This window comes from Calliphora vicina, chromosome 1 (assembly GCF_958450345.1).
Source record: "Calliphora vicina chromosome 1, idCalVici1.1, whole genome shotgun sequence".
Lineage (NCBI taxonomy): Eukaryota > Metazoa > Arthropoda > Insecta > Diptera > Calliphoridae > Calliphora > Calliphora vicina.
The window spans coordinates 59,296,185-59,308,164 of record NC_088780.1 but is presented as its reverse complement, the minus strand read 5'-3'; the positions used below and the strand labels follow the sequence as shown (position 1 = coordinate 59,308,164).

Sequence of the window (11,980 nt, the reverse complement as noted above, 5' to 3'; positions counted from 1 at the left end):
GTATAAATAAAAATAAAAATTGAAATACAATACATAAATTTAAAAAATTGTTGTACAGTGTAATTTAGTTTTAGTTTTCGATGCTAGTAGTAGTAGTAGTAGAAAATACATTTTGCACAATTTGCAAACGTTGTCTTCTTGCAACATTTAATATAGTAGACGATAAAAAATCACCAGTGGAGCTAACGTTTTCTTCAGTTTGCTCAAAGTAGTCTTCGTATATTTCTGGTAATGGTACTCTTTTACGAATTAAAAAGTTATGTAATACCAAACAAGCGTTGATTATTAGTCCTGCTTTTTGGGGGCTATAAAAAAGAGCTCGTTCCTTGGACAGGCATCGAAATCGACTTTTTATTATACCTATGCATCTTTCCACGAGAGCTCTAGTGGTCTTATGTGCTACATTATAGCGCTCTTCAGGGACACTTGATGTTGCACTTATTGGTGTCATCAACCAAGGCTATTTAAAATAAATATAAAAATAGTATTTTTCATTAAAATTAAGCTATAAAAATACCTGCAATGGATATCCGCTATCTCCTAGAAGCCAAAAGTTACGTTCACCTGTTTCGTAAAGTTCTTCTAGGAAGTTGCTAGCACGAGACCGACGCCATACAAACGCGTCATGTGCAGTTCCACCAAATTGAGCATTTGCGGCAAGAATGCGATAATCGGCATCGCAAATAATCATTACATTTTTTGAATGTCCACCCTTTCGGCAATAGTACACGTCGCACTTGATCAACAAGAGGGTATTAACTCAAAATTTTAAAATTTTCAGTAGAGGTTAAAAACTGTTTGTTGTTACATTTTAAGAGAATTTGAAAATCTGAATACATAATAGTATATAAATTCCATTTAAAAATATAATTACATTGTTTTTCTTTTAAATTTTTCCAATTATTGCAAAAAAAATCTGTTTTTTGAGTTAATACCTTTTTTCTGAAAAAATGTGAACAATTTTATTATAAAAAGAGTCACATTTCGAATTAAAATCATAAAGTAAAACAAATTTTATCAACAAAACAGTATCAACTCAAAATACAACCAAATATAAATAAAACAATTTGATTATTTTTAACTGGAATAAAGGCTCAACTCAAAATAATACCTTTTTTATGAAAATATACGATGCATTTCTATTTCAACTTTTGTATTAACTCAAAATAATACCTTTTTGTTGTATAAAAGTAGTCACTACATTATCATGAAAATGGTCTCAAATGTTGTTTTCGAGATGAAAGAGTAATCGGAATACGTTGAAATGTTTACAGTAGATAGATATTGATGTTGTTAGTTGATTTCTTGAAAAAAGTGAAATTTTCAAAATTTTGAGTTAATACCCTCTTGTTGATCAAGTGCGACGTGTTCTATTTCATTTTTTGGAGCAGAAATTTTAATGTGCGTGCCGTCTATTAGTCCAATTACTCCAGGGAATTGAAACTTCTCCATAAATTTCAATTTAATCGACGGGAACTCATCACGCTTTGGAAATTTGATGTACTTATGTGCTATTTTATTTACTGCTGTAGCAACCGCACACACACATCTGCTTACCGACGTTTGAGACAACGCAGATAAACTATCTTGCCCCACACTTCTTTGGAAGCTACCACTTGCAAAAAAACGTAGAGCACTTAATACCATTATCTGACTTGAAATAGAATGTTTGCGGCTCGAATTTGGCAAAAATGGAATTAATTCGTTGATTAATTCCAAGCACAATACTTTTGGAATCCGATATAAATCCACAAAGTGCTCCTCAGTCGTCACCTCGAATGGATTTTGGCCATCGCGTAATGTGCGCCTCAAAACTCTCAATGTATTCCTATAAAATGTGATAATATACACAACATTACTGACGTAGAACTTTAATAAAGTTTTCTTACCTTTGCTCATCCCGAATTTCTTGCGATAATTCAATTAAAACCAATAATCCTGCCATTTTTTAGATTTATTATTTTTCGTTTTATATTTGAATAGTTTGACACTTAATAAGAAGTCAAAATAGATATGATATAAATAGATATAAAAGTATCACGTCTATAATGGAATGAAACACTTTTTCATTAAAGGAACGGGAATCGCAATTTGTGTAATTGTGAAATGATAATATGAAAAGTTCTTATGAAAATGAAAATGAAAAGTTTTTTTTCATTTCACCGTTTCACAGAACCAGAATCGACCCCCTGGTCTGGATTTTTTTTACAGTGTTTTTTTCGCCCAAAAAACAGTCATTAATACTTATTGACCTTTCTCCCATTTAAGACCCACTTCGGAATACCTCTGTAGCCAGCATATATAAAATGTTGGAATCCAAATAAAATTTAACAAAAATAAGTTTCATACACGTTTCATCGGTTTATAATTGCTCATAGCTCCCAGGCCCACTTCCAAAAATAACTTTAACCGATGTACGGTCCACTTCCGAAAATCGCTTTAACTAGCATAAAAATGTTGGAATCCAAATAAATTTTAACAAAAATAAGTTTCATATAGAAAGAAATCATGCGACCCAATTTCAGATCTCATTTATTTACTCATATACACAGTGTTCTTTGGTCGGGCTTGTGATGGCGACAATTTTGATTCAATTGTGTTTAGAATTTATAAAATTATTAACGATTATTTTTTTTTGAGTGTATAAGATTTTCATTTAATTTTTATGTCTAGAAAAGTTTTCAAAATTTGTATAGTTAGCATTGAAATTATTTTTGATAGTTTGATAAACAGTTTTCAAAAATTTTCATTGAAGAAAAATAATTTCATTGAGAAGGTTGTATAAAGTACAAGATACATACGTATATAAAATATAAATAATTGGAGATTTTTTATTGGAGTTAGATTGGAATCTCGTTTTGCAATTGACCATTAGAGGATCTAATTACGCCTTTTTTGTGAAAGATAATAATTTCTAATCTGCTGTGGTGCGGAAATACGAAATGGAAATTCAAGGATTGATTGATTAAAATTGATATTTCGCAAATCTTTCTCATCATTCAAATCAACTATATTTTAACTGCATGAAAAGTCCACATAAAATTCAAGATATAACAAAGAAATATCTTACAATCTATATCTTTGGGGTGACCAGATATTTAATTTTTATTTGGTGATAAAAATATTTTAAAATATAATACAAATAACGAGATTTCCAATTCAAATTAATTTCAATATCGTGATCATAAAATTTTTCGTTAATTTTCCATTAAATTCAATTTTTTTTTTAAATTCTTTGTATAAAATTGTAAATTTTTTTGTTTATCCTTTTAAAAATCTTAACTCTTTCTTAAAATTTTAACCTAACTTTATCTTAAATTTCTGACATATGCTATTTTTTTTATTTCTAAATTAAACTAAATTTTTGATTAATTTATTTTTTGTTTTTTGCTTAAAATTAAATAATTTAAATTTTTGTATGGTCACCTTAATAAGTTTGAATACTTAAAACCCTAAAAGAGACAAATTTAAAACAAAACTTTATACTTATTTACAATCATAATAACACTCTACTCTTAATTTCACCTTAAAAAAATAAATACAATTACACATACCCAATCTTAACCCATACACCAATTTTGACGTTGAAAATAAAATTTTAATAGTACTACGTAAATCATCTGTCATCGGGCGCCTGCTGACATCGATGGACCAAAGAATGTAAGTTAAATTGTTATTTTACTATTTATTCAACCATTTTTTATTTTCAACAAACACTCAATTAAAATATATATATAAAAAAAAAAAAAGAAAACGTAGCATAAATATAAATCAGTGTATATTGAGATTTGTTATGTTTTAATATAATTTATAAAAATACATTTTGATCTACATACTTAAACATATATTTATGTTACGTTGATTTATATATAAACAAAATTATTCCAATATATTAAAAAAAAAAAAATACCCTACATACTTCATATTTAATTCTTCAAACGTTTTGTTAAACTATTGATTTGGTCTATATTTCACTTTAAGTATTCTTTCTTATATTAAATACTAAAATTCTAAATTGTTAATTTGAACATTAAGAGTGACTAATTATAACAAGTAATTTCATTTTGTATTTCTGTTAATTTTGAAAATAAATATGTATTAATTCTTTTATTATGTATTTGACATAATGTCTTAAATCTTGAAAATTTTAATTACGAAAGGTGAAGTACATAGTATGGGGTAGGTCACTTTAATTTTTTTGTATTCTTTATAGGGCTGACAATTGACTTATTAATTTCTGTCAGCATGGTGGGAGGGTAAAGAGAAAGTGTAGCGATTTCCATCCCAAGCTACACAATGCTCAATCAAGTCTAGGTTTTCTTCTCATTATATATAAGGATCGTTCTATTTCAAATGTTTTCTATTTAGCTACCTAATTTTAAATCTTCTGTAAATGATTCAATATTTTTTTTTGTATGGGAACTAATATAACTCACCCCCACCGACGAGCTCAGCCGTTATTAAAGGTAGCTTCCCATTTCCCAAAAAGATAAGAACAACTCTCGAAAGAATCGTTACAGGCTTGACCAACTATACCTTCTAACTTGTTCTTACTTGAATCACTTACTTGCACCTTTTTATTTTCAATAACTTGTACAGCTTTTCAGGTTTTCCATCCTACCGACAAAAAAGTAATTGATTTCGAGAAACTATTGGTAACTTCCTGATAAATTAATTTCACATAACAAATGTTGAAATGCAATTTGTAGTTATTATATTAATTATTTACATGTGCAAAATATTTAACATTTATTTACTTGAACACATTTATAAATAAGTGAACATGCCAACACAGCCTGCGGATGTTTGTAATCAATTAAGTGAAATGTTTTACATGTGTTTCGACTCGTATGTTTGTAGCAGTCTCTTATTTCTATATAAACTGTAATTAATTTAATGAATGAACGTTTCACATGAATTATTTATTTATTTGTCAAATACTAAACAAACATATGTATGTACTTAGAATAAACTTATTTACGTTTGTTGTAAAATAAATAAATAAATTATGAAAGTGAAGATACAGATACACAAAAAAAAATTGGTTAATTACCTCGTAACATTTTTTTTATTTTAACTAGAACTTATTCAATTAATTAAACTTAAAAACGTTTACACTTAGCTCAGATTTTCTTTTTCTCCTGACTGTGTTATAAATTGATTAATGTGGCATTAGATTTCAACAATCATGGTGTCACACTGTCTTTTATTCTCATGTAAAAATATAAAAAAATAGAAGGAAGTATCGTAGATAGATAATGCTTACAAATCGATTTTTAGACAAATTGAGTTTTTCTGACTAGTCAATGGGGACAAAAATATATCATATATCCTAAAAGTTGACGCAACAAATGCCCAACTAAGTACGTTTATGAACTTACTTAGTTGTTTTTAAAATTAACCTTATTACTTATTTTATGATTTAACAATAGTTACAAAAGGATTTCTTAAATTCTAGGAATAACATTTTATAGTTTTTGAAGTATTTTACAAAATACGAATAATAAAGTATCAAAAAACTGTATCACCTTCAAAAAACAGAGAAACACCCCATTAAAGGTCGCTGAAGGTACCACACAAAAGTATGTACATTTTTGTTTAAATTTGCGTTTAACTTGTTATACCCTCCACCACCATAAGTGGTGACTGGGGGTATATATAAAAATTTGTCATTCCGTGTGTATATATTATTGATCCTTATGAAATTCTAAGTCGATTGAGCTATGTCCGTCTGTCTGTCTGTCTGTGTAAAATACGCTCACGTACAAAACAGACAACCAAAATTGGCAAACATTCAAGAAAATTGTGTATTGTTCTCCTAAGCAGTTTGGTATTGAAAATCAGCAAAATCGGTTCAGTGGAACCAGAGTTATGAACCAAAATGAAAGACAACCTAAAAAAAAAAATGATAATTTTAAAATAGTTTTTGTTATTTGTGCAAATATATTATAGATAATACCATTAAAATTTACGCACATTATTTTTATGTTAAAAGGACTAACTCTGGTAAAAATTATAGGAATCGCTCCATGATTTCTCCTAGCCCTCATTCAAATTTCTTCCCGAAATATTGTTCTATGGTCTGTAAATGCCTACAAAATTGCAGTATCCACACAAAATTCAGGAAAAATAAGTTTTGTGCTTAAAAAAATCACAACACCAAATTTTTTGTGGATCGGCCCATATTTGACCATAGCCCCCATATAAAGTTCACTTCCGAAAATCACTTAAATAAGCTAAATGTCTAATAAATATCGCTATTAAGTTGAAATTCGTCATGTGAATATCGGCCAATAATTGGTTATGCTCCCATATAAGGACCACTTCCGAAAAATACATTAACCTACATAAATATCTAAAAAATATCAATATCAAAACAAAACAAAATTTTACACAGATCCGTAATCTATATTTAGAAATCATACTACAGGATTTTGTGAATATCGGTCGATATTTGACCATAGCTCCCATATAAGGTCCACTTTCGAAAATCAGTTAAGTACTCATAAATATCTTATAAATAGCTTTATCATACTAAAATTCGACATAAAAAATAAGCATATACATAGAAATCACTGTACCAAATTTTACGCAGATTGGCCGATAATTGGTCATAGCTCCCCTATAAGGCCCATCCGAAAAAGATATTAACCTTAATAAATATTTAAAACAATTCTATATCAAAATGAAATTACGCACAGATCAGTAATTTGTATCCAGCAATCATATTACTGTGAATATCGGTCCATATTTAACCATATCTCTCATATAAGGTCCACTATCGAAAATCTCTAATCTCCTCATAAATTTCTTACAAATAAAGTTATCAGGTTTAAATTCGAAACAAATTTGTTCAATATATACAAAAATCGATGTACAAATGTTACGATGATAGGTCCATAATTGGTCATAGCCTCCTTATAAGAACCACTTCCGGATCACACATTAACCTGCACAAATATCCAAAATAATCTGTACTGAACCAAAATTTTACACCAATCAGTAATTTGTATCCAAGAATCATACTACAAGATTTTTTAAATATTGGTTCATAATTCGGCATAGCTCCCATATAAGGTCCACTCTTGTTAATAGCGTTGTTTATATGAAATCATAATAGGTCATAGCTCCCTTATAAGTCCCACAAATAAATATTTTGAAATTTGTCTAAATATATTTGTATACCCTTTTTTATACTCTGTTTCTTCACTTGAGGTTAAAAAGGAAAAATGTTGTTCCAAACGTATTAACTTATTATTAAGTATATATACTTGTTGAAAAATGGTGTCCGAATTACTATCCAATAGAACTAACATTGGTGCAAATTTCATCGCGATCGGAAGACATCGATTTCAAAAGTTGGTTCACTTGACGTGAAATGCCCCATATAAATTATTAAATTTCATACGTTCTAATAGAATTTATAAATTGCTGAATTAGATACAATTTTTTGTACATTTGATATAAAATATATTCTGCATAAACTAGTCTTCTAACAATTGTTATATTATTTCAGTTATTATGCCATCATATTTAGGTAAAAAGTGTAAAAAGAAAACCTTAAAGTAGATTTAAAGTAGTGTCGAAGCTATAATAAATATTTCAAATTTATGAATGGTTTATAACAGACTTATAACACTATTAAACGTTTGTGAATCCAAATTTTTTAATTTTTTCTTATTTACGACTTATACATCTATTTTAAGTTATTATGAATTAGACCGTTAATAAAGAAATATGTTTTTTTACAGAGGAACAAAAAATTAACCAAAATTACGCATAATTCGATACTTTTTCCTCGACTAATTCGAAATTAAATTGTTTAAACTGCCGAATACGAAATCCGACATATTAATTTGTTTTTATTATCAACTCAGATTATATTTCTACTTTAATAAAAATTGAGTGGTTAATAATGAAAATACGATGAAAGTGTTAAATAGTTTTTATTAAATCATTATCTATACGCGATTTCTTCATGATATTTTGCTTACGAATATGACTTTGTTCGTCCTTCTGTAAACTAATTAGCAGATAGTTAAATTGTCCCAAAATATTTCAAATTAAAGGAAAGTGATTTGCATAAAATGCAATAGTAAAAAATCGAAATATACAAAATGTGCTTATTTTTTTAGCGTAGTAGAACACGCCGTTATCCGCTAGATCTTATATAAAATTTAAACTTTGAACATCAATATAAGTCAAATAAAAGTAAATTCAAAAATATTAACCAATTCTTAGCAAATTCGCAAAAGCCCAATGATTTTGCCGAAAATTTTTGTTTCTTCCATATTATGACCAAAATAATTCCACATACTTATATTTTTTAGTGCTTTAGAAGATTAAATACTGTTAAATGTATATGGATCCTTAAGTTTGTATGTTGGTTGAAAACAACTTTCCGGATATCTGGTGGTAAGCAGAATAATAATACTACATTTAACAGATATCGATTTATTTTTAAATCACTACATATTAAAATTGGAATAATGAAGCCGTTTGTTAATGCGCACGATAGAATGACCTGGCCTAAATACGAAAATTAAATGTTGGCATATTTTAAGAACCTCAGATTCGAGTGCTAGTAATGCTAAGTATTTTCAAATCATTTGTCAATAAATGAACAAATTTCTTTTCTGAATGATCTTGGTTGAAATCTTTAAATATTTCATAACAAAATTAATACCATATTTTTTTTTTTCTTGGACCAGCACTCAGGGGATGACCCCTACTCATGCAAAGCATTGTGTTGGAACTAGGAAAATAGGTTATGGGTGGGAGAATAGAGGGAGTAGTGTTTGTGGACATTAGATTTGAATTTTCCTATATTGAAAGTGACAGGAAAGACTTCAGGAGGAAGATTATTCCACATACGGACAGTACGGATAAAGAACGAATTTTCTCTGTAATGTGTTGTGCGATCCACTGTCCAGTCGACAACGTATTGGTGAGCCCTTGCCGAAGAACGTGTGTTGCGTAAAAAACTACGGGTTTCTGGAACAAGTTCCCTAATTTATGCAGAGCACATACCATTGTAGTATCGGTAGAACAGTGAAACACAACCCACATTGCGACGATGTTCCAGTGAGTCAATAGAGCTGGATACCCTACTGTCACCGATAAGCACTTTCGCCCTCTTCTGTACACTGTCGAGTAACTCCAAAATAGACTTCGAAGCACCGGCCCACACATGAGAGTTGTATTCCATTTTAGGTCGGATATAAGTGGTGTAAATAGTAAGGAGATCAGATGGAGTGAAGTAATTCTTACACCGTTTAAGGAAACCAAGGCACTTGAATGCTTCTTTCCACACTCGAAAAATGTGTTTTATCCAGCGGACATCGCACTGAATACTCATGCCTAGAAAATCAAGAGCTTCTGATTAATTAATATTTACACCACCCATAAAAACAGATGGAGCAACATGATCTGTTGTGTGTTTGTGGGTTAACATACAACATTGAGTCTTGCGCGCATTAAAATCGACTCTATTCGCACAACCCCATTCAGAGATTGTCACAAGATCTTGGTTGAGCGTATCATTCATATTTTGCCTCATTGCCCCAATCTCCGACAGGCTTGGTCTATAATTGAATGCATATGAATGGCAAATGTTGCTGTCATCTGCAAAAGAGCAGTTAGGGTTGGAAGTTTGACGTAGAAGGTCGTTTATAAAGATAAGAAATAGAGTAGGAGAAAGGACGGAGCCTTGCGGTACCCCTGAATTGATCTTGAACTCGTTTGATGAAATTCCATCTATAACAACTCGTATAGTGCGATCTCTGAGAAAGCTCGATATAAATCGACAGAAGTTATTACCAACACCAAAAGCAATAAGTTTTGCTAAAAGCGCACCATGCCATACTCTATCAAACGCTTTAGAAATATCTAGAGCCACCACTTTACTTTCGCCAAAACGGTGTATGGAACGACACCATTTTTCCGATAGGAAGGCTAGCAAGTCTCCCGTAGAGCGTCCTCTACGAAAGCCATACTGCCGGTCGCTGAGTAAATTGTTGGACTCTAAATATTTCACAAAATGGTAGTTAACCATACTCTCCATAACTTTGAAAAGTGCAGAACAAATTGCTATTGTGCGATAATTTTCAGGGTTGTTAGCCTCTCCCTTTTTAGGAATTGGCGTTATATTAGCAACCTTCCAACATACTGGAAATTTGCCGGCACGGTATAAAGTGCTGAAAAGGTTAGCTAATGGACGAGCTAGCGTCGAAGAACACTGCTTTAAGACCAGTGCTGGTATACCATCAGGCCCAGGAGACTTATTTATGTTGAGATCCGCTAAAACCCTTTTAACTGCGCGAGCGCGAAAGAATATATTCGGCATAGTAACAGATACTCTTTCGAGCCCGGGCAGTAGTTGATTACTTTCCGGTAAGTTCGAATTATTTGCAAATAATTCAGCCAAAAGGTTAGCTTTATCAACCGGGTCAGTGAATGATTGGTCATCCCTTAAAAGAGTAGGAATTGATGAACTAGCATTATCCTTTGGCTGTTTTTAGGGATTACATTAATTTTAAATTTGTTTATATCTCAAAAACTAAAACTGACTAATTAAAACGGGATACATTCTAAGACTCTGGATATATTCCTGGAAAACAAATTTAAATAATGTATTTAGACAACATCATTTTACTTATATAAATATTTATTTTGTTGTACAAATTGTTTCTCAATCTAAGATTGAATATTTTGAAATATTTTTAACATACATATAATATAATCTGTCGCTTTAAACTGCAGTATTTTTTTTTTAAGACCTGACAAAATTTACGAACAACATTGTCAGAACAAATACTTTTCAATTCTGTATAAACAAATTGCAATATCTTCTTTGCTTCATAAGCATCAAAACTGCTGCTAACTGTCACAATATTTAATCCTCAATTGAAACGAATAAGAATTTTTCGAAAAAGTGAACAACAAAAGAAATAAACTACCTAGAAGTAAGGAAAAACTGTCTAAAATTAATCAACAATTTGAAACATTTCACTTCGTTAGTTTAGACAAGAATGAACAGGTGTATGAAATAATATGGCAGAGTTTGACAAGGACCCAACAAACTATTATCAAGATGTTCTAAATCAAAAATTTGGAACATAATATCAATGACAAAAATGGAATTTTTGCTCATTAATGAAATTTTCGAGAGTGGTTCTTATATGGGAGCAATGGTAAATTAAGGACTTTTTATTTCGAAGTTACTATTTGTGCTGAATTTTGTTTAGATATACATATACATGTAATTAAAATATTTATGAGAGATTAACTATTTTCAGGTAGGGTAAGAAGAATTAATGGCAACGATTCTGAGGCGATTGGTAAACATTAAGGTGGGTGGTGAATCCAATATACTCGCTCAACTATTGGGGTAGAATCAAAATTTTTGGAAAATGTTTTACCCATTGACGGCAAAAAATAATATTTTTATCAAACAATTTGTATAATGTTTATATAACTTAAATATGAATTTCGGAGTGTAACATAACAAAATATGCATTATCAATTGAAAAATATGCCCTAAAAATTCGATGCCATTTGACATAATTATTCTATTGGGTTTTTGGCCGTTTGAGAAAAAATATGCATTTGTATATAAATTGGACCCCTATTTACATATACATACATATGTATATCAAATATGATTTACGTCTGCTATAAACTTGAAACGAAATTAGCTTACTACATTTTTGTGCACAACTGTGTAAGTGACAGTAAACTTCTTTCTAACTGTTTGACTTTTGACAAAACGTTTTGGACTTCGCTGCACTTCTTACGAACTTTGTTGGCACTTTGTTAACAGCGCGTTTATTACAATATTTTTTTTTTTATACGGAGCGAAAAAGGAGATAATGAACGAGAAAAAAGGCATTAATATTCACATCTTTTGTAATTCTTTTCTCTTTGTAGTTTTGTGCGCTTTTTGGGTATTTTTTGAAACTGCAAATTAAAAAGGCAATTC

The 11,980-nt window shown here is 30.1% G+C and overlaps 1 protein-coding gene across 1 annotated transcript; it reads right to left on the bottom strand.

Moving 5' to 3' along the window:
- Nucleotides 1-70: 70 nt before the first annotated feature.
- Nucleotides 71-1,945, bottom strand: LOC135948782 (putative nuclease HARBI1). The gene is made up of 4 exons (XM_065498227.1): nucleotides 1,890-1,945; nucleotides 1,366-1,828; nucleotides 518-736; nucleotides 71-460 (listed from the first exon to the last, which is right to left on the bottom strand). Exons 1-4 carry the CDS (start codon nucleotides 1,943-1,945, stop codon nucleotides 71-73), a joined length of 1,128 nt encoding a protein of 375 aa, XP_065354299.1.
- Between the last annotated feature and the right edge of the window lie 10,035 nt (nucleotides 1,946-11,980).

Coding starts and splice junctions, on each gene's coding strand:
- LOC135948782 (XM_065498227.1), bottom strand. CDS start 1,945: ATGGCAGGATTATTGGTTTTAATTGAATTATCGCAAGAAATTCGGGAT. Junction 1,829..1,889: donor GAAATTCGGGATGAGCAAAG/GTAAGAAAACTT, acceptor CACATTTTATAG/GAATACATTGAGAGTTTTGA. Junction 461..517: donor ATAGCGGATATCCATTGCAG/GTATTTTTATAG, acceptor TATTTTAAATAG/CCTTGGTTGATGACACCAAT.